Source organism: Channa argus, chromosome 9 (assembly GCF_033026475.1).
Source record: "Channa argus isolate prfri chromosome 9, Channa argus male v1.0, whole genome shotgun sequence".
In the NCBI taxonomy this organism is placed as follows: Eukaryota; Metazoa; Chordata; class Actinopteri; order Anabantiformes; family Channidae; genus Channa; species Channa argus.
The window spans coordinates 13307501-13330629 of record NC_090205.1 but is presented as its reverse complement, the minus strand read 5'-3'; the positions used below and the strand labels follow the sequence as shown (position 1 = coordinate 13330629).

The window sequence follows — 23129 nt, the reverse complement described above, 5'->3', positions numbered from 1 at the left end:
TAGACACCCCTCTGTCTTTTTAACGAGCACACACACTAGTACTCTATGTGGGTTGGCTTCTTCTGATTGCTGATCAGTATCTAACACTAAGCTCATTAACTTACTAAAAAGGGCTTAACTAAACCTCCACAGACTCCCCACTTTTGTATTTGTGTCTGTTTGATGTGTAACATTACAAGCACATCCAAAAATAATTAAACCAGCTCCAAACAGTGTGGGCGTATGACATGGGAGAACTCTACTACACATCTCTCCAGGCAACAAGTGCCCTGGAGATCAGGAGCCAGAAATGGGGTTTGCAATGATCCTAGCCAATAATCACAACAGTCTATTCGGTGCCTGAGTGCATTAGCGGCAGAAACCGTGCTGGTTAAATGCGGTTGCTAACTCTTGAGGAGAAGATTGTCTAATGGGGAGGAAGGAAGTTACCTGCTGTGGGAGGGAGGGGGATGGCGTGGAAGTGAGTAAGTTACTAGAGGGGCACATGATGAACGTATGTAGGAGAAACAAAGAGTGCTTTGTAGTGGTTCGGGCAGGAATATGTCTCATCCGACAGTGATAATAAGCAACATCCAAATTTCATGTAGCACAAATAAAGATATTCACGTGTACTCAGAACCTCCCACCAGACTCGACCTCTTCACTTCAGTAGTGATGTATTCCACTTACATAAAGAATTTCTTTGTACATGACCAAAAAAGGGCCATGGAGAGGGGTGATAAACTGCTCTGACATTAGCTCAATTACCAAGGCAGCACAAAGTGTCTCGTGCCAGTAAATCACTTCAAAGTGGAATCGTTTTGCCTTTCTCCATTAAGCATCAGATCCACTCTGGACCAATACAACTTGATGGTGCCCCAGATAGTGCTTGGTGGATGAGAAGGAGATCGGGAGATTAGATGTGAAGCAGGTTTGTCAGATGCGTTTCTGCTACTTCGGGGAGGAGACAAAAGGCACAAAGCCCTTTCAGCGCCCTTCGTCACTCTCTGTCTTCTCTGTAATCTATTATGGATGGAGGTGTTGTTGCATGACAAAGAGAATACAGCAAAGTTGTGCTGTGATTTGCAACTGAGTGAGGTGTGAGAGCTCAAACTTGGGTTTAGGTGTGAATGTATTTTGATTCCTCCTTGTGTAACTTCCTTATTACATCACAAGGACTAAACTTCCAGAACTTTAGGCTAAGCTTTGCAATTTTATGTTGCACCTGTTCAAGTGTGTATTTGCCAAAAACTGTGAGAGAAACTTAGAGACTGGGGGAAGCAGCTCCTCCATTAGACCCCTATTATAAAAGATGGAGTGGATCTCAAGACAGCCCCATCACTGGCTAATCACCCACAGTCGGCATCAGAGAGAGGAGCAGCGGACAGAATCCTAATGTGCCTTTCACTCTCTGTTTTTTTACCATCTCTCTCCTTCTTTCTCTTTTCTCTCACCTCATCCCTTGTTCTCTACTCTCACATCACTTTCCATTTACTGCAGACATGTCTCATCACATTTTTTCTGCGGCTTCAATTTTTCTTTAGCTCAAAACACTAAGATAATTATGACCTGCTGAATGAGGCGGTTTTCTGTCCCCATCTCTGCATCCTCTCAGCTGAGCTCTTCCTGTAAAACATGGCCTACATGCTGAGCCACTGACAAGTTCTTGTCAAAGCAGGTCATGGCCCTTTTAACCTTCACAATTAATCACTGTCAAGTTTTATAATGGAATATTTTGTTGTCCTGCCAGCAAGGCTGTTCTTTATTTTGACATCTGCAGGTTGTACAGCTCAAGCAAATGGCATCACGCACTTATGTGTGTAACAGGAACTAACTGGTTATGATTTTTGTTTGAATAATTAATCAATTTATCATTGAGACTAAGGTCAAAATACTCACATTCTTTAGACTGTACTGTTATTTAATAATTCATTTTTGCTGATTGTATTTTAATAAAAGATCTAAAATAAAAACTCAGTACTCCAGCTCACATCTCTCTATGTACTTCATGTGTTTGTATGTCAATATTTAGTTTGTGCGAAGATTCATCCCCCTTCATCCCATCCTAACGTCCCTCCCGCATAATGAGCTTTAAACAAACAGCCGGCTTTGAACTTTTCCACATGACTGTGTTTCTCAGGGAGTCTGTTTAAAGTCTTTGTAATTACAGCTCTGGGCTACCTGTACCTTACTGAGAGACAAAGCAGCCGTCTCAGATACACACCATGTTCGTCATCTGGAAATTAATGCAACAAATAAACGCCCATACACGCACATGTAAACATAACAACACATGTGCAAACAAAAGTGTAATTTAGTCAAGTGGAAGGTCTAGCATCAGCCATGCTTACTGTCTGTCTGTCTGCCTGTCTGTGTTGCAGGACAAGGAAGAGCGAGTGCCTGAGAATTTTAATTAGATGTGTTTTTTATTGCAGAGGTGAAACCAAGGGGTGGGGGGGGGGAAGTTAGCAGAGCTCTGAGAGATCAGCATTTTACTGGAGCGATGCACCGTTTGACCTCAGCCTTTTCTCGCTCCTACTCTCTCTCTTTCTGGCACTAACTAATGCTATTTTATTGCCCCCACCCTCAAACCCCACCTCTGCCACCCACTCCCTTAATCTGCTTGCTCTGTCTCTCTCTTAGCATGCAGGTTCAGCATCCCAGACTGTGGATACACAGCAGCAATATACATTTCAATTCTATTCCATATTTAGACACTAGAAACAAGTTTGTGAACATAACAAATACCACCTATTTCAAGACATCTCTTCCACACCTACGCTCGTTTCATTTTGCTGCTTTATTTAAAATCTAGTGCCATATTGAGGCTTTTTTACGTATACAGGTATTTGATAAAATTACCTCAACTTACTAAGCCACAATTATATGTAGCAACCAAACAATAATAATTTTCTGTTTCATATCAGAGAATTATATCTCTGCAAGCTTCAAATGCAACACATAGTGTAACTTTTTTGCTTGTAGCTACCTGACCACATTTTGTAGTGTCTGATAAACCTGCCCCTTAACCTTTCCCCTGTTTTCTTCCATCTCTTCACTCAGATCGTGACTTCAGCATCCAGGTGAGCACGGAGCGACGGTCCTTCACGGCCGGTGAGCCGCTGGAGCTTCGCTGCACAATTGAGGCCCAGAACGTCCCTGAGCGTTTCTTCTCAGTGTCGTGGGTCTTCAGCAGCTCACCGGTGGCCGTGGTGGGCCCCAGTGCCGTGCCTGTCCTGGGCCAAGATTATATCGCCCGTGAGGCGGCTGGTCAAATGACGGTGCGCAAAGAGAGCCCTAATGTGCACCTGCTCAAGCTGCACCACCTACACCCTGACGATGCTGGGAAATACATCTGCCGTGTGACAGAGCGAGAGAAGACACCCACAGGAGACTTCATAGACCGCAGCAAGAGGTCTCGCAATGTCCAGATCACAGTCCAGCCACTAAGTGAGTAATAGTCTGTTCATGAGACCATTGCCTAGCCTGTACTTGCTTGTCTTTTACTTTAAGAGTGATGTAATATTCACAACAACACTTTTATCTTCAGATTAGCAGCATGCAATATTATGCTGTGCTCCCCTTCTCTAACAGATACTGTAGGTGCACAGACTCTATTGTTAGCTTTCAGTAAGAGGGGAAAGGATAATGCTGCTCTTATTCCTGATGTATTTTCTGTTCAAGTGGATTGCTAAGGATTGGTAATGCAGCATTATGGTCCTTGCCATTTTCTAAGCTAAGCTGGGAGGAGGGTAACACTATAGTAGGATAATGGAAAGCAGAAGAGGTCCGACTCAAGGAGGCTGAGCTAACAGCCATGAAATGGCAGAGAAAGGGGCCTATTTCTCCAGGGCACTCTAAGTGGTTCCCCCGGCTAAATTAATGTGTTCTGCTGGGCCAGACCTCTTCAGTTGGTTTAAGCATGGCTGGCTGGTGAGGTTGTCTGCATTGCAGCTGATCAATACAAATTTACAGTCATAACTTCAAAACCTTGCTCACAATCCTTTCATCTGTCACTGAGATTTTTCTTCCAGTCGATGCCAGAAGGAAAATGTTCCTCCGTGATTTTGGATTGAAGTCTCCACCCCCTCTTCTATCTGCACCTAGATGTCTCTTAGGACTGGAATACCATATGGAGCCAGCTGCTACGAGTATAATAAAGCAAAATAACCACAGAGTAGCATTTTCTCTCAAGCAGCCAGTGATACCTTATCCTGGCTGCTCTGAACCCCCTGCTAATTCAGCCACAAACAATGGCCCCAAGCCTGCAGCAGTCTCCAGGGGACCTCTCTGTATGAGAGGTTTTGTTTTTCCAACAAAAGACCTTAATAACCTATAAAAGATGTATATAGGGTTGACACAGTATAATAGCCATAGTTATTGGAGGAGAATGTCCATGAAACGCCGTAGTAGCAGTCAGGAGGGCATGTATTTTATGCACAACCACTGAACACATAGAGCGCGCGCACAAGGGAATTGAGTGAGAATTGGTAAAAAGAATGTGGCAGAGGAGGCAGAGATGACAACAGAGGTGAACTCTTCTAACAAATCAGTGTTAATAGGGGAATTTCTTTGCTATGGCAAAGGACAAGAGACCATACATGCCACACTGAATGTCTTATCTTATTGGAAGGACTACAGCTCCAGTTGGAACAAAAAAGGGCACATATTGTAATAGAGAACAATGTGCTTTCTATAGTCAGAAATGGAGCAGCTAGTGTGGTAAATGTAAAAATACAAAAAGTTATGTTCAAACAGAAGGAACAGGAGAAAAAGTTTGAGAAAAAAGACAATTTTAGGGGAAGGAGGGTGCACGTATCTACATTTATAAGAGCATTACCATCTCCTACTTGCGTCTTAGTGCAGAAAAAAATGATAGAATACCACATTTCTTAGCTATGGAAAAAAAAACTATGAAGCTGTTAAAATGAAACGCAGAAAGGATGAAGGGCTTTCCTTTTGTTCACTTGAGCATGATAGAAGTAAGAAGCGAGTTTATTTCATATTCACAGAGAGCTCCTGCTTATTAGGAGGGCCGGCAAAGTGAGAGGGAAGTAGCAGAGCTTTGCCTTAAGGGAGAAATAAAGCCACACCCCCAAGAGGCAGCAGTACTGGCCCTGCAGCACTAAGAGAGGTTTTGGGTCAAGCAGAACTCCATAATGTTTGATGGATGCTGAACTGGTGAGGGTCGAGGTAAAGCAAAAAAAAAAAAAAGAGCTAGTAAAGACTTTTATCCTCCTCCTCGACTAAAATGCAGCTGAACCTTATGATATGAGCCTTATCTCCTTTGGCCATGCCGGGGTTGGTCAACAAGTTGGACAAGGTTTAGAAAAAGAATCGCAGACCACACATACAAACACACAAGGGCCCCTCACCAGCTGTCACTCTGGTGCCAGTTTCAAAATGCACTCTTCTATAATATGTGCTTTAACCTACTTGCAGGAATGCCTACACATGCACAGCACTCAATTGTGTTTTAGCCCAAGGAACAGACTCAGTGATGAGTGTTTTAACATAGTGACTTTTTTCTTTTTTTTAAATTCACTGTGAAAAGAACTTTAGATTTTGAAAAACATTTTTTAAATTCATATCTGAGAAATTTACTTCTCCTGCTCCACCTCTTTTCCTCTCTCCCTTTCTTCTTTTTTATCCAGAGAGCAACATCACAGTATCATTGTCCAGTAACTCTTCAGAGGTTCTAGAGGGTGACGTGATTCACTTGACCTGCTCTATCCAGTCTGCTACGGGTCCCCTGTCTATTGTGTGGCAGTGGACAGACAAAGACGCAACTGGACCTACCCAGGAGGTGGCCTCTGTGGATCGTGAGGGCACTGTATGGCACAGTTCCACCTACAGAGAGCGCTCCAGTTATGGGGAGATACGAGTGGAGAGGGTGCGAGCTGACACATTCACTCTGTCCCTGTACAATTCTTTACCTGGGGATGAGGGCGAGTACCACTGCAAAGCCACTGAGTGGCTTGAGACCAGCACTGAACCAGAGCTAAACTGGGAGAAAATAGGGGAGATGTCAGCCACCCAGACAGTCACCGTCAAAACTGTTGGTAAGTTAGTTCAGCCTAATCAAACCTCAGTGTTGTGTGTCTTCTAACACCATAAAGTCAGTGACATGGCACACGTGTTAACCAAGCGAAAAAGCGGCATATGGTTTGTGATGTGCTAAAGACTGATGAATAGCTCAGGCAGAACATGTATTTCACATAGTAGAATACACCATGGTTTATTCATGCACTGCCCAGGGGAAGGAGCTATTATGGCACAAAAACACACACAGTCTCACATTCAAATACACACACACCACCTGCCACATGTCAAAAGCAGTACTTCCTTGACACCCACAGCGCACACACACACACACACACACACACACACACACACACACACACACACACACACACACACACACACACACCCATATGGATTAGCCAGAATTATTAGAATGGAAATGCAGCAGCAATGTGTTTCACAGTCTGTGGCTCTCCTCTGTCAGTGCTGAGTTAAACTGAACATCCTCGGTACAGGCTGAAGAAGCCATTGGAGCGGAGCACTGAGGAGTTGGCAGGTCAGGAGCACTGGGCTCTACACACACAGACAGACACACGCACACACACACACCACCCAAGGATTAGCTCCCTGCAACAACACATAGCGGTGCTGCAGAGAGAAGATGTCAGTTTTTAAGTGGCCATTTGTTAAATTTGGGCAACAACAGAAACATTAGTTTGAGAAACAAGGGGCGTATTATGCAAATCAGGGAGAAGAAGTCCAAAGTCGCTTGTTTTTCTTAAGCCGCGCTTCTCGGCATCTTCTCTCCCTCTCATCTGTGCTTGTTGATCAAAGGATTTTCTTCTTGTGCGCTGTTGTGTGATGGTCAATGTGTAGGATTTACTTTGTCTAACATTTGATTTGGTCCAGGTTTGTTATTATTTTTTTTCCCCACTTTCACTTCCAGCTGCAGTTTTATTGAACTTAACACCTGCATTGCAAATATAGCATTTTTTCCTTTTCCCCCGTTTGAACTTTCTTCTCTTCTCCACATTACGACACATCGACAGTCATTTCACCTTATACTATATTACATTTCATAAAAAGAAAATTATGTACTCCAGCTTTCCTCTGAGTTTAGATTGGGCTTCACACTGACCTTTTCCTATTAGTGAACGATCTACACGCTAAGATATGATGGGACAGGGATGTCCTCTAGATTTCTTAAGATTTTTGTCGTTACAGTGATGACAAAGGTGCTCGGCAGAGAATATTCTTTTCAGGCGATTGGTTTAAAAGGCCCTTAGGGTGTCTTGGATAGCACACATGTGCAAGTAAGAAACCTACTGTGTTTGCAGTAACAGAAGTAACTGTATAGCAAATTCTGACAGACACGCTCTCCCACTCAACCACACACAATTCGTGAACGAATGCATGCATGTTTATTCACACAAACAAAAAGACAGAGTTGCATAGGAAAACAGATTGGCATGAAATCCTCTTTTCGGTCACAGAGGAAAGCAGACAGTGATAGCAGTGATAGAATTGGATGGATTGAAGCGGGACACAGGGAGATGAGAGATAGAAGGGAGAGTTACTGTCTATTAGAGAATTATGGTCCCTGGTGGCTGTTCCAGCTGTAGCCAAGTCTGGACAGAAAGCCACTGATTACACACCCTGAAGGACACCATGATGGCTGTCAGGGAAACAACAAGGGTGAGGGACAGTGGGAAAACGATGTGCTGTTGACAAGAACAAAATGGAGAGATCTGCAGCCTTTAAAAATTGAATAATTTGATCTGACTTCATATAAATGTCTACACATCTGTTCATTCCACCTGCCACGTTATGTCTTATATTTCTACCTTATATTTCTCTCTCTCTATTAATAATTTTTTTATATATATATTATATACATAAAATCATAAAATATTATCGTGTCTCTATATGAACATATTACTCATATTCAAGCTCAATCATTCACATTCATTAAGCTGCAGAAAAATAGGCACAGCAGGGCCAGGTTATTAAAATGCTATGGATGAAAGGGATTTTTCTTTATCCCGCCTCTCTCTCGCTCTTCTCCCCTAACTTTCCAGTGAAGGTGTACCTTGGCATTAATATATGGAGTTTTTAGCTTAATGAGGATAGTTTAGACTTGGCAAGGAACTGGGCGTAGATTGAATATCGGCGCTTAGAGGAAATCTCTCCCCTGGGTTTTCTTTGTTGCATCACCATTAATTTTGAGGTGTGTTCTCACTGTCAAGCACACAGATTCAAACTTACACACAAGTGAAAGGTAGTACATATATGCACAAACATAACCTAAATGACTGTCATTAAGCAATAGGCCTTAATGGTGGAGGAAACTGCATATGAAGATTGAGAAGTCCTTTGACAATAGACAGTGCACAGTACACTTCAAGTAAATACTGTCTCTATTTGTTCCAGCAGGAGGCTTTGTTCCTCTTGGTAGCCATGCTTAAGGTCGACTTATAAAAAGGAAAGTTGTTTCTTGAAAATAATTATTTCACCCTACATCATTTGCTGAGCTTTAAGATTTTAGAGAACAAACTAAGACACACACCTACTGTAGACCGTGTCGTTCTTTTACATGCAATCAGCAGTACTTTCTTTCAACACTAGTCACATAAAAAAGCAGTTTAACCGCATGTCCTCTTAACTCTCCTCTTCTTCCACCATTTAGAATCTTCCTTTATGGTCTCGGCCTCATCAAGGACACCATCCGTAACCTTCGGCGACTCATTTGACCTCCTGTGTTTGGTCAAGCCTCGTCACAATCCTCGTGTCCCCACTTCTGTTACCTGGCGCTTCATGCCGGCTAGCACAGAAACCGACAACGGGGATCAGGGAGAATTCAAAGACCTGGTGACTTTCACGCGTGAGGGCACGCTGCAGTGGGGGGAGCAGTTGCTGGGGCTAGGCACCCGCACCACAGTTGACCGCTCCCACTCGAACACAAACTTCCGGCTGTCAGTAACCCGGGCAGGGCGTCGCGAGGCGGGCAAATACCAGTGCACTGCCATCCTTTGGAGGAAAAACTATGACAACAGCTGGAGCAGAGTAGCCAACCGCACTTCCAACCTGCTTGGCATCAGCGTTCTACAGCCAGGTAAAGCTTGCCAGAAACACACACCTAATTAGAAAGGACACAGAATAGTACACAAACAAGAATAAACACACATGCAGCCACCTACAGTTGAAGCGCGTGCACACACACACAAACACACACAAGCACACACACACACACACACACACACACACACACACACACACACACACACACACACACACACACACACTGCAACTCCAGAAAAGCTTAGAGGATTTCTTCCTGTCTTAATTGCTTTTAGTCTCCGGTTTAGCCACTAATTGCAGTGTGTGTGGACAAATGTGTGCGTGTGTCTGTGTTTGCAGAGCATGGTGAAGTCTCCTGATGGAGCGCAGTGAAAGGGTTGCTAAGCATCCCACAGGAAGAGCAAACGTGAAAGATATAAAAGAGAGAGAAACAAAGGACAAAAACAGACAGTGACAAAGTGTGATACAGAGATTGACTGATCTGTCCTTGAACCTTGTTCCTCAGAGGAGGCATTAAACTGTCTACTGGCCCTCTGTACTTCACACACAAACACACACAGATAATCTAATTCAGATACAGCCCAATTAGGGGTTGAACACAAACAACAAACACACACAAACACATCAACATACACTGGCACAATTTAATCCAGTCTGGTGTGCCTCCACAGTACGATACTTAATTTATTCAGGTGAATGTGCCTGAGGCAAATACTCATTCTGCTGGTTAAAAAAATAATAGATACTGTTGGAATTTGGGTTTTGTAGAAATCCATCATAACACTATGGTACCTAAAGCAACAATGGGGTCCGGATGTGTTGGAGGAATGTGGGCAACATATGATAAATATGATTTAAGGTTATTAAAATCAGCACTCATAAAGCATCTGCTGAAACGCCAAATGTAGGCATGTAACGTATGTATGACAACAAGCAGTATGGTCGTAGGTATGTGCAAGCACAGTGTGTTTTCATACCTTGCAAGCCTCTTGCAGGTGAGAATAAGTAAATTGCTACAATTAGTTCAGAGGCAGACTATAATGATTAGCAACACTTTGAAAGCAGTCCAGTGGACTGTAGTCACACGTGCATTGTAGATGGTCTATAATTCACTGCTGGTATTGATTTGGATACACAAACACAGTGCTTTAGTTGCTTGACTGAGTGTGTTCTGACCTTAGCTCTTCATGCAGATCAGTGTCCCCAGTCCTTCAGGAGTTATTTGGAAATTAACTTCTCATACTAAATGCTCATTTACCCCAAATCCCCCCAAACCATGCTTTATTTATCCATAACTAGAACAATCTGAGGACACAATAAAATCATACACACACACACACATTTTGCACAGGAATAAATACTGGGTCCTCCTCCCACTCTCTGCTCCTTCAGCATCTCCATGACAAACTGATCGGTTACCTTGGTAATGCCATCAGTAACTGTGACGATGTGATCAGTTGCCGACTGAAAGCCAATCAGTAGCTGTAACGGCGTGATCATTCTGCGTGTAAGGGCAGTATCTCACAGGGGAGGGAGAGTGAGTTATTCCTTTATTTCATTGGATGTTGAGGGTTAGCTCAGCCCTGGTCACACTACGGTCGTCTCCTCCAATGCCAGCATTTCTTTGTTACATTTATTTTAATTCTTTGGGTTGTGCAGTCAGACCTTCATTTAGACTGATGATTCACTTGTCAGAATGTAGGACGTCTGTATCTGCCTCATGTCTCTCCTCCCCATCTGTTTCATCCTCTCTGTTTTCCTAAATGTTAAGCACTTCTGGCTAAATGAGTGGCTGGCATTTTCACATTCTCTCTCTCTCTCTCTCTCAAAGAAGTGGGACGAAGGGGAGTGTGTGTAATGAGTTGTGAGCAAATATGAGTTGTGACCAGATACATAATTGAGAGACTTTAACTGATGCTTCCAAAGGTACCTTCTCAATATGTATGAGCTACTGTATTGTGTGTAGCAATCCATGCAAAGACATACTGCGCAGTACGCGGTTGCATGTCTAAGTTCTTTCAGAAGTGTCCCTGCAGCCATCTTTCTTGTGATGTGCCTCTGGCATTTATTGTGCATGTATACAAAAGCCTTACTTCTGATACGAAGTATCATAACAGCTAAAAGATTTCTCTTATGTCTCATGGTCCATTAGACAGCCATCTTATAACCAGAAGAAAGAAGTGTGTGTGTGTCTGCGTGTGCGGGGCCCAGGTTTTCAAATGCAAAATGATGCTGCTCATCCAATAATTGTAGGACTTCAAATGCAGAGTGAAAAGTAGCATCAGAAATAGCACCCTTGATCCAAGTACCATGCATCTTAGTACGAATGTACATCTTAGTACAAAAGAAAAATTGCATGTATAAGAAAAGTTTGACCAAACTTACAAAAAAGTAGTCTGATTGTCAGAGTGATGTTTTGTTTAAAATCGTGGGCTCCCTGTAGCCCAGTCCAGGCATACTGTACTTCCTCACCCAGAGTGCATTAGCAGCACTCTACCTGTGTCCAAGTCCCCTGGGTCATATGAGAAGAGTTCACCGCCATACTGTATTAGTACATACACAAACACACACAGTGTTTTTATGTCAATTGTGAAAGCAACCCTGTGCAGCAGTTGGGCTTGAATTATCCACCGTAGGCTTCATGCAGAGACTCGCTGTACACACAGGAGCACAAACATCACCATGCTCAAACATGCAGTATATGGATACACACTGGGGGGGGTGCTTACCTCCCAGAGCAAAAGTGTAATTATCTTATGCTAGAACACGATTCAACGTTAACCCTCGCAGCAGAGGATCTCCCACAAACACACAACAATAACATAAACACACAGTATAACTCCACATACAGAGGCTGGAATATTAGATTTCGCCTGATTGAGTTTTCTCTTTGTCTCCCTCTGAAATGTGATAATGGCAAACACATGTTCAGCATGGCAGATCACCAGGGAAGCCTCAGTCTCTACGACACAATCTAATATCATCTATTCGCGGCACAAACTACACACACATGCGTGCATGCTTTAGAACTACAGCATGTACGCACACACAAACCGAAAACACACAAAACTAATTATGCTGAATCTGCCCTAATGGAACCAGAGTTTAGATTAATGATGGTTTGGGGAGTTCAATACATTTTTCTCATAATTTGAGTGTGTGCATGTGCATATTTGTGCGTGTGTGTCTGGCATGAGGAGTGGGATATTAAGACCGTCTGGTTATTGGCTGAGCTAGAATGATGAGGGTGATGATGGAAGCGGGGGTTGTCCCACTTAGAGTTTCTCTTCATCTCTCCTCACACACCTACGCTTGCTTGGCTACCTTGCACTCACATGATCAAACATCACGATGCAGGAATGGATGCCTTTTTATTTATTTATTTTTTTGCTCATTCTTGTCCTCCTCTTTTGTTTTGCTCTCTTGTGGTTGTGCTTTGAGTTAGAGGATATATGCCTCCTACTTCCTCCCATTTTATCTTGTCCTGCCTCTATACTCTCTGTGCCTCTCTCTCTTTGTGAAGTGTTTTACCATTTAATATGGGCTGGCACTGGCAGATGCTGCATGTGCTCTCCTTTCATGCCAATAAGATACTTGCCACCCAGCCATTATTGATAGCATTGGCGTCACTGCTGGGACTGGAGATTCCTGCTTATCGGTGCATGATTAGGAGGTGTCTGTCTTCATTAAAGCTTGGCCTATCACCCTGCTGCTCCATTTCTCTTTTCACATTTCATTCTCACTCTCTGCATAAGGCTCTTTTAATGTCTTCTTTCCTTTTCACTCTCACTTAGCTGAATGTTTCCCCCCATGCACGCCCCCAGCTTCTTTCTCACTCTTGTGATTTTTCAATATTTTATAATTCCCTGCTTCCCTCCTTTTCCTCCTCCTCATGATTCTCTCAATTATGTTTACATTTTTCTTCAAATAGCGTCTTCACTATTGTCAGTATTTCATGAATAATAAGGATATGGCAGCTGTGCTTGTTTGCGCACAATAGCTGCTTTATCACAGTGTTATTGTTGGTGACAGGGTTGTAAATTTCTTTTGTGCCTTGTTTTCGGCTGCAGTGCATATAGTTTGGGTTTTCCCACAAGCTCACCTGAGGCAGAACTCTGTGTATGCAACGGACCACCTGCCTGTACAATTGAGTGCAAAACTTTGCATCCCTTTACTTTAAAATGGCAAAAGGGGTAAAACAAAGCAATGTTCATTCATCATCAGAGGTAACAAAAACAGTCTAGGGGTATTTAAAAATAAAATAAACTAAACACTAATTATATTAAAATTATAATGTATTTTAGTGCTAAATTTTGTATACCCCTTTATGAAATGTTTTTGAATACTTTGTATGTCCTCCCTTTGCCTTTATAACAGCGCTTGTATCCTTTGTTTTAATCCCATTCTTCATGGCATAACAGTTCCAGGTCTACCAGACTGTATGGTGGCCTGCCATGTACAACCTTTATCAAATCTATCCACAGGTTTTCAAGTTGTGAGACTGAAGAGGCTACAGCACAACATTCACCACCTTCTTTTTGAAAAATTCTTCTGTTGATTTTGTGCTTTGGATCACCGTGTTGTTGAAGGAGCCACTGCCTCCTTATTTTTAGCTTTCCAACTCGTGGTAGGAGGCTCCGCTTTAAAATCTTCTGACATTGGGCTGCATTTATTCTTCCTTATACTTTAAGCAGAGCTTCATCACCTGATGCATGCATACACCCCAAAAACACAAGCAAGCCTTAATTTGTTTTGACTGTGGGAATGCTGTTCCTCTCAAGGAGGAGACACATACCATTAGAACCAAATACTTCAAGTTTGGCGTCATCAGATTATACAATCTTGTCCCAAAGCTCAATTGGTTTGGTCACATGCTTCGTAACACTAAGCCTTGTGACTAGAAATAAGTGATTGCTTCCTGGGTGATTCCCAAATAAACCAGACTTGTGCAAACTAAACTTGACTGTGAAGATGTGAACTTTACTCCAGTTGCCTCTAAGGACTTGTCAGGTTCCCCACTGTTTATTTTGGGTTGCATCTCTTAGTTCTCTTTTATGGTCTTCCTTTTCTTGAAGGAGTCTTGATGTGCCCACAGTTTTTTTCTTTTCTCTTTTTCGGCATTATGGTCTTTACAGTTGGGACTGGTACACTTTAAACACTTCAAAATATTTTTATATCTTTCTGCAGCTTTATGAAGGTTGTCAAATTTCATTTGGAGTTCTTCTGAAAGCTGTTTTCCTGAGTGCATTGTCTCTGTTGCTCGCAGCAAACTGCTTGAGACTCCCCCTTGAGATCTACTTACTTGCATATATAACTAGCAGCCCAGTTTAACACACCTGGTGCCACTTATTTAACATTAAATGTGGACCATCTTTTTAAAGGATCAAACAGCTGGTTTTACATATTGTTTTACATATTATTGCATAAGTTAATTACCTAGAGGGTTTATTAAGCTTTATTTAATTTTAATCTTTTTGCCATTTCAGCATAAGGGGATGCAAACCTTTTCACTTAAAATGCCTTCAGTGATTTTGAACTTGCTTTTTTGGTTGTAGTTTGAGTAGTAGATGTAAATTAATGCCCTTAAACTTCACTTTGAATTCCCTATATCAAATTATCTCTTTAGTTCTAGGTGAAAAACGCCTCCAGATGACATCACTTGAAAGAAACCTTCAGTTCAGATCATGTTGTCTTGTTGCTTAAACTATGGCGTTTGTAATCATGGTCAACCTGCTTTTCCAGAGCTCCTCCAAATGACATCACCTGAACTCCTAATAATGAAATATTCATCCGGTTTCTGTCATCTGAAGGAGTTTTTCAGCTAACAGCAGAGAAATTTTTTATTATAGGGAAGTCAGAGGGAGGTTTAAAAGTATTTGTGAACATTAATACCCCAAACTAAAGCCATAGAAAGCAAGTTAAAAGTGCGTGAAGTTCTCTCTTTAACTGTATATGTTGGTCTGTCTGTTTCACCTACACATGAAAACAGTGGATCATAATAGGTGATAAATGGCAGGCCTTTGAGGGGTGCACTGAAACAAAATTTTCATAAAAGGTTTTTGATTAATCATTTCAATTTCAGACATTCAAGGTCAGGCTCCTTCCTACATGCCTTCCTCCTCACAGGAGCAAAACCTTGCACTCCCTCTTTTATGTAGGAACACAGGCACATTTTTCTGTCAAATCCAATTCAATCTATTCTCATTTCCTTGTTCGGCCCAATCTGTAGACACAACGAGATTCTCTGTGTTGTGTCTCTCCATGTCTCTTAAGCACCAGTGTGCAAATGCATGCTTGTGTGTTCTGCTGCTGCTGTAATTGAAGTCGTAACTCAAACCTAGCTACAGTGCAGCTGCTCCTCATGTAAATCAGGGGCTAATAGTAGGAGCAGGGCAGGAGAGGCTCAGCAATGCTGCCTCCTTAATACACACGTACACACTCACCCTTCTCTAGCCTGCACTAACTGAATAACCACTGTTCTCTGTGGTTTAATGAGCATAATGTATTTTATGCTTATTGACAGACCCCTTTCAAATGGGCACGCGTGCGCGCACACACACACACACACACACGCACACACACACACGCACACACAGGCACATGGTTCAATATGATACTGTATCTCTTTATGCTCTACCCCTTTATGCCAAGTTCTTATGGGCTATTAATCCCCAAGAGTTCTACTGCCCTGACCCCCTGTCTCACCCCCTTTTTGTGCATCCGTTTTCCTGTCAGACCAGCTTGTATCCAGCAATCACTCTCTCAGACAGACAGGCAGGCAGGAAGAGGGGAAGTGCAGTCAGTGCGTCACTGTTTGTACCACTAGTGGAAACAGATATTATAATAGTGAAGGTTATGTGTGTTGGGGCTCGGTCTGAGTGTGTTCGGGGCTGCTGTTACACGCACACATCCCTATAATTAGCCCCTTCTTAATGATTTTGTATTGGGGGAGTTGGAAAGGGGTCACATGAGGGGTGGTAATATCCCTCTGACACAATGGGATCATAGATGCATCAGAGTCATTAGCATAGAAATTAGGCTTCCAGTTTGGCAGAGGACCCACTTTCAGTCAGGGGAACCCCATCCCTCATTACCTCTGACTAGCAGACCGCTCTGATCTTTGCCCCCTGTGGCAGAAGTCCAGACGGGTGGGGAGTGTGAAGCATTTTGTGTGTGCAGTTGTTTCAGTGTGTAGTTGCAGAGGTTGGCAAGGACCAGCAAGTCAAAGTGAGCTGTTCTGCAGGGGGATCAGGGCGTGTCTGAAACTCTCAGTTCTGACATGCTCGGGGTCCTGTCTGTGGATTAGCTCAGGGCTGTGCTAATGCTAATGCTAAAGGCGGAGCAGGCAGCCATGAAGTCCTCTGGAGTGGAGCTGGAGAGAGTGCCTGCTGTTTTCCAAAATCCCCCCTGGAGCACGCTCTCACTTTCTGTCTTTCACATCCCTCTCATCATTTCTAGGCTCTCTCTCCCTCCCTCTGAATCTCACTTGCACTCCTCCGTTCTCTTTTGGAAGGTCCTTGTGATTATCTGTAGAGCTTGGTGATATCTCCATCATCTATTTGATTTTCCCTCATTGTATCTTCTTTAGAAAATCTCATCCTTTTCTCTGTTTCTGCCTTTGTACTTTTATTCACTCCTGTCTTTATGTCTGTTTCTCAGTGTCTCCTTCAACTAAATTGAAGCATTACATCTGTGGCCCAGTGGAGAGTTTGGTAGCTTGGTGGTCATTAAGTACATATTAAGCTATATCTAAAAAGATCTAAATGTTAGGCAGAGACCCCTCTAACACCGTGTGTTCACACTTCAGTTGTACCTCATTAATATTCATGAACCTACAGGTGAGGCTGCTAAATATTCATGTTAGTGTCAAGTGATTAGGCAGAATGTGATCAGAAGAGACATACTGTAGATCATATTAACAGAGATGATGGGAAAGGTGATAATTGGTCATAACAATCACTGTGATGAAGGGAAATAAGGGGTGAAACAGCTATATCAACCTCAACGATTAGATCATGTCTTGTATTAAAAGACTTTACCTGAAGAAGCTGTATAAAACAGAGATTAAAAATAAATTGAGTTTCCTCTGTAGCCAGAGAATAAAGGATAACATTCTTTGATTTACAATCTCAGGCTCTATCTTCCTCCTCTAAACACTCAGCCAGGCAGTTTCCTAACTCCTTTGAAGTTATCCTAAAATTTTGTTACAAGCTGTGGTTAGTGCACGCTGACATGCCACAGTAGCATCCTTAGCAGTACTCTTCTCCTCCCCCTGGACTTAAACTTGTTTTCATCTGCTCTGCTTCATAAGTAGTGGTTGGGTGGTGCAGCTTTGGGGGGTTTGGGGTGCACTATGCTGTCTTTCTTCCTTATCAAAGCTAGGGTACTGTAAGTAGCATTTGTGTACTTAATTGTACTGATAAATAAAGGGAATAGAGACAGCTTTGTCTCGATTGTGCAGTTTCTGTAGCAAATTGGGCGCACACAGAAAAAAACTAATTTGTCTGTACTTGTGCAGTTTTGTGTGTTTGTGTATATTGTAATGATGGGATGTGTGTAGTAACCGCTGAAATACATGTATCTTTAGTGGAGCTTAGATAGCTGTGGCCTACAGGCCCTCTGTGTGGACATGGCTCACATCATCACATGTCCATTCCACCCAATACAAAAATGTTCATTGTGCAATCAGACCTTTAATTACATTTTACTCAACCAAGCCTTTCGTTGTAAACAAAAGGCTTCGGCCTTGTATAATTGAATTTCCTATTTCTAACTGGAAGATAAGAGAGATTCTTAAAGGTATCTCAGCCATGCCATGTTGTTCGTGGAGACAGGGTTGCCCTGGAAACCACAGAGCCAGGAGCAGAGTATGAGAAGCGATCAACATTTTTAACTTCAAGGTTAACTTCAGAATTACAGTGAGCTTTGCCTTTTACTTGATTTTACAGTCTTTTCCCCTTTTTCTTGTGGAGACAATGAACTGACCAAAACAACAAAAGAGTAAAAAAGCTACAGTTAAAGGCTGATGCATATAAAATGACAGCATGCATTTTTGTGTTTTCTCTGAGACAGAGTTTGACTGGCACATGAACTAATGCAGAGCAATTGGAAACAAGTGTTTCCAATTACTGATTTGTCTTTTTTTGTGTGCATGCACCCTTGAGGCTCATTAAGGAAACACAGTAGCAAAAACACGTGATTGCACTTAAAATAGGTATTGACAGCAGTGCTGACACACAAGAATACACAACTATACTCTTGCTCTTAAAGGAATACACATGCATGCTGAGCAGCCTTGTTAACAATATATGATTGATCTGGCTTCATGTGCCACAGCATTATGAATTTGTCCACCATGTATATGTATACAAAAACTATAAATACTGTACATACACCACATTATATAGAAGCTTTGGCTCATTTATTGCTGCTTGTGTCAGCAGATGCACTGATGTAACTGTCACAGGCTCCAGCTGAAGGAAGAATTCTCACTCTCTATGGGAATGGACACGTGTCCAAAGATGTGACAGGCTGGTCTGTGAAGTCGCAGTTCTCATACTGACACATTTCACAGCGTGATAGCATTTTGGAGAGAGTGGAGACTTTAAGGTGCTTTTGGGACAAAACAAAAAAATTATCTGCTGCTTTCTTGCCCAGTGCTCCTCTATTTTGTTTGTCCCCTTTATTTGTTTGAATGAGTGGTTAGTTAGTTACTTATAATAACTCGTAATAGCTTGTGATGCTGCCTAATAAGGCTTGAATAATTACCCTATTTTAGCTTTGAAAAAAGCATTTCTGTAAACACTGATGTACAGCAACAGGCTTCCAGCCCCCAGATTTTCTCCTGGCTGCGGTTTCAAACTTCAAATGGGAACAGCAGAGCATTGCTTTGTCCTGTGCCAATCCAATCCTGCATGGTTCCACTTCAGGAGGTTCAGAGGTAATTCTGCAAAAAAAAAAAGTAAATAAATAATAAAATGCCAGGATTCTGCAAGGCTCCACAGTAATTCCGGATGGGGAGATTGTCAAGCTTCCTACTAAGTCTCCACTTGGTACAGAGGCAATGATGATGACTAATTTGAGATGCTGGCTTGAAATTGTGCTGCACAACAGGGTGGTCTGGTGATGCCTTGCAGCCTTGCATATTTTGAATGCAACCAAATGTGTGCACAGTGTATGTAAAATGCACGTGCAGAATCACAAACACTAAACATTTAAGCATGTTAATCTGTGGATAACGATGAGGTTATATGGGCAGATGGCTGTAACCTATAGTAGAGCTTAGCAGGAGCTAGGGGCGTACGTCAAATTGGAAATGTTGATGCTTTTCATAAGGCAAAAGAAACATAAAAGACTGAGACTTTGTGTTTGTGTCAGTGAATGTAAAACAAAATTTTGTAAAATGTATTTGGCTAGCTTTGTTTACAGTTTGAACGTACACGGTCCGAGGTCTTCATCGTCTTGTTCTCTCACAAAAGCACAGAACATACAAGCCAAATACTTGGGGGCGGCTGTAGCTCAGTTGGCAAAGACAGTCATGCACAGACCACAAGGTCAGTTCGATCCCCAGTATGTCGAAGTGTCTCTGGTCAAGACATTAAACCCCCAAGTGCCGGTCCAAACCCGGTAGAAATTGGGGCAGATGGCTGTTGGGGTGCATCAGGAAGGGAATCCAACATAAAAACTGCCAAATCAACATGCGGACAATGATCCGTTGTGGCGACCCTGAACTCACGGGATAAGCCGAAAGGACTAAATAAATAAATAAATACAAGGAAGGGCTGTTGTCTTCACGGTTTGTTTAAGTGCCCCAGAAAAAAGTTAAAATTAGTCATGCCACACAGAAAGGCCCAAGCCAGCTGATCCACAGCCTTCTTGCTGGAAGGCAACAGTTCTAATTACTGCATCACCATGCTACCTCTTCTTTAATGACAATTTGGAATGTATCGATACATTTTCTGCTCTCTTACTGCGTTGTAAATTTATTTAAAACATTGTTTTTACCCATCAGTTTAAGGTCTACAATAAATAATAATGAACGTGTGCTGTAAAATTGCAAATCAAAAACTCTAATGTCTTTTAAGAATTTAAGAAGCCACTGTAGCAGAAATTACAGCCCTGAATCTCCTTGGGGAACTCTCTGCAGGCTTCATACACCTGGATTCAGGCAGTTTATCCCATTCTTCCCAGCAGATCCCCTCAAGCTCTATCAGATTGGATGGGAAGTGTCTATGAATTGCCATGTCCAGGTCTCTCCACAGATGTTCTTTGGGCTTTAAATCTAGACTTTGGATGGGCCTCTCATTGCAGTCAGTCCTTCTCTGAAGCCTCTCCACTGTTCCCTTGGCTGTATGCTTTGGATCGTGGTCATACTAAAAAGCAAACAATCAACCCAGTCTCGGGTGTCATACATTGTTCTGTCAATGCTGACAAATCTCCCTGTTCCTTATGCAGAGAATCACCAACACTAATCCCTCTACATGGGAAAGGCATTAGCCATGTCATAGCCAAGTGATATGTAGTACCCAATCATATGTAATGCTTGTAGCCCAAAGAGTAAAATCTTAGGTCACCAGACCACAAATGTGTTTAGATAGAAAGATAGATATAGATATAGATAAAGATGTATATAGATATCTAGATATCTACAGTATATATCTGTTTTTATTTTTTGTAATAATTAACTTCCCTTTTTCACTGGGGGCTATTAAATAAAATTAGATTAAAGTAGATTGATGGGCAAAAATTACAGGTTTTACCATTTAAAAAACCCAGTAAAAACTGCAACAATTGAAGGGGCCTGAAGATTAGAATTTATTGTGTTTGCAGCACTACAGTAGCACAGTTTGGCACAAATTGCAACTTTATACTTTTTTAAAAAACATATTATACTGATGCATATCAGCTTGTAGCAAAAAAATATGCCAGTTATATACCATGAATTACAAATTCATTGTGTTAGATCAGATTTTTAAGGCATATTTAGGACAGGCAAACATAGGAAATGTTTGCCTGTGCAGTATTCACTGGTTGTCATTTTTGGATTCACAAATTGCTTGAAAACGGTGTTATTTAGAGAGGTCTGGCACAAATTGGTCCCCTGATCCAGAAATAGGTATGTCATTCTCATTCTGGTGGGAAGAAGTGGAAAGATGACATATCTGGCACTTGCATGTCTGCTGCTGAAATAAGTTCAGGGAACTTGTTTCCCCAAATTGGGCTCAGCCAACAAACAACTCTTGGTTTCCTGTTTGTGTGCCAACACTAGAAAGTGCTGCCATTCCTATAGTCAAGGTTTATTTTTCGAATTTGTCTGTCAATACAGGTGAAAATGCAACAAATATACAAATAAAGACACATTTATCTTGAGCTCCTTGATGTCTGTTAAAACTGTGAGATATTAGTTTGAGTTCAATCACATCCTCATGTTATTCTTTATGTTCTGATTGTTTGAAACAAATTTCACTAACAGTAACCTCAATTGTTTTCGGATCTCCTGAGGTAGCTGTCCTAATTCATCTCATATATTGTCAAAGGTAGCTGGGTTTATGGCATGAAAAATATGTGCATGCTTTGCATGAGAATTGTAAGGTGTGAATTCTTTTTTCCTTTGTCTGTGTTTTTATATATTTTGTATATATGTATGTGTGTATGTGTGTGTGTGTGTGTGTGTGTGTGTGTGTGTGTGTGTGTGTGTGTGTGTGTGTGTGTGTGTGTGTGTGTGTGTGTGTGTGTGTGTGTGTGTGTGTGTGTGTGTGTGTGTGTGTGTGTGTGTGTGTGTGTGTGTGTGTGTGTGTGTTTTCAACATGCTCTGAGCTGAACTAATCCTCCCCCCAAGCATTTGACAGCGGGGCTCTGGTCGCGGTTGCACCTGATGTACCTGCAGCTAATCCTATCCCACAACCGATGTCACTGTAACCAATCCTGTCACAGCACTCAGGGCAGCCCCAGCTCCTTACCAACATCTCAGTCACACCTCTCTATCTTCCCCTCCCTCTCCTATCTGCTTCCTTACTGTCCTTCCTGTCCTTGCTTGACCTTATAATTGCATTTCTTGTTCCTTGTTTCCTTCCCTTTTCTGGCAGGCTGCCTGCCCTGCTGTTGTCTTGTATCTTACCTAATAATATCCATAGCCCAGCTTTACAGTCCCCCTCCCCTCTTCTTTACCCTTGTGTTTTGTGCTGTTCTGCATCTTATCTTACATTTCTACCTTGATACCAACAAACCTTCTATCCCTTCAGCTTTGATTTGCCTGACATTTCCTCCTCCTTTTCCTTTCCCTCATATTTCTTTTTTCTCTTTGTCACCTGCTGTACCCACCTACGCACCACTATCTTTTGCTGCCCTGCTGCCACCAGAAATAAACCTAGCTACAGGTCGTGTGTCACAAAACAAAAATTACATTGTGTACCTGTCACAAGCGCTCACATTTTCCTACACTCAGAGGAATGACTTCTCTTTCTTTGCCACTCCTGAACCCCCTTCTCCTTTAATTTTTTGCAGAGAGTAAGCTGCAAGTCCAAAAGACCAACCTTTCCCAGGTGTATCTGGAGGACAGCCGTGTTAGGATCAATTGCTCCATCACCTCCCAGACCAGCCAAGACTCTCAGCATGCTGTGCTGTGGTATGTTAGGCGTGCAATGGGGTCAGAAGCCGATGAGCTCCTGTTGAGAATTGAACGCTCAGGAGCTTTTGAGTATGGCGCCTATGCAGACGAGGAGAGGCTGCGACGTCGTGTACAGGCTGAGAGGCTTTCGCCACGTCTCTACGTGCTGACGCTGAACAGGGCAGAGAGCAGCGATTCTGGGACATACTACTGCCTGGTGGAGGAGTGGTTGAGTGACCCAGATGGAGCTTGGTATCGACTCTCTCGGGGGTCATCAGGGTTCACACAGGTTCTGGTCAGACAGCCAGGTGAGCAAGCTGTTAGACCTGCGGTTCTCTTCACAAAATGCTCCTTTATTCCCACTGCTTTGAACCAGCAGATGCCACTTTAGCCCCACATATTGCCCAGCTTTAGACCAGTTGAGCACTGTTAAGCTAATCCT

The 23129-nt window shown here is 42.4% G+C and overlaps 1 protein-coding gene across 1 annotated transcript in view; it reads left to right on the top strand.

The window, feature by feature from the left end:
• The window catches only part of igsf3 (immunoglobulin superfamily, member 3), a 72455-nt gene that overhangs the window by 41673 nt on the left and 7653 nt on the right, over nucleotides 1-23129 (top strand). Inside the window, exons 4-7 of the mRNA XM_067517195.1 lie at nucleotides 3043-3429; nucleotides 5634-6041; nucleotides 8690-9115; nucleotides 22585-22995. Of these exons, the coding sequence (XP_067373296.1) occupies nucleotides 3043-3429; nucleotides 5634-6041; nucleotides 8690-9115; nucleotides 22585-22995 (1632 nt within the window). The remainder of the gene's footprint in view (nucleotides 1-3042; nucleotides 3430-5633; nucleotides 6042-8689; nucleotides 9116-22584; nucleotides 22996-23129) is intronic.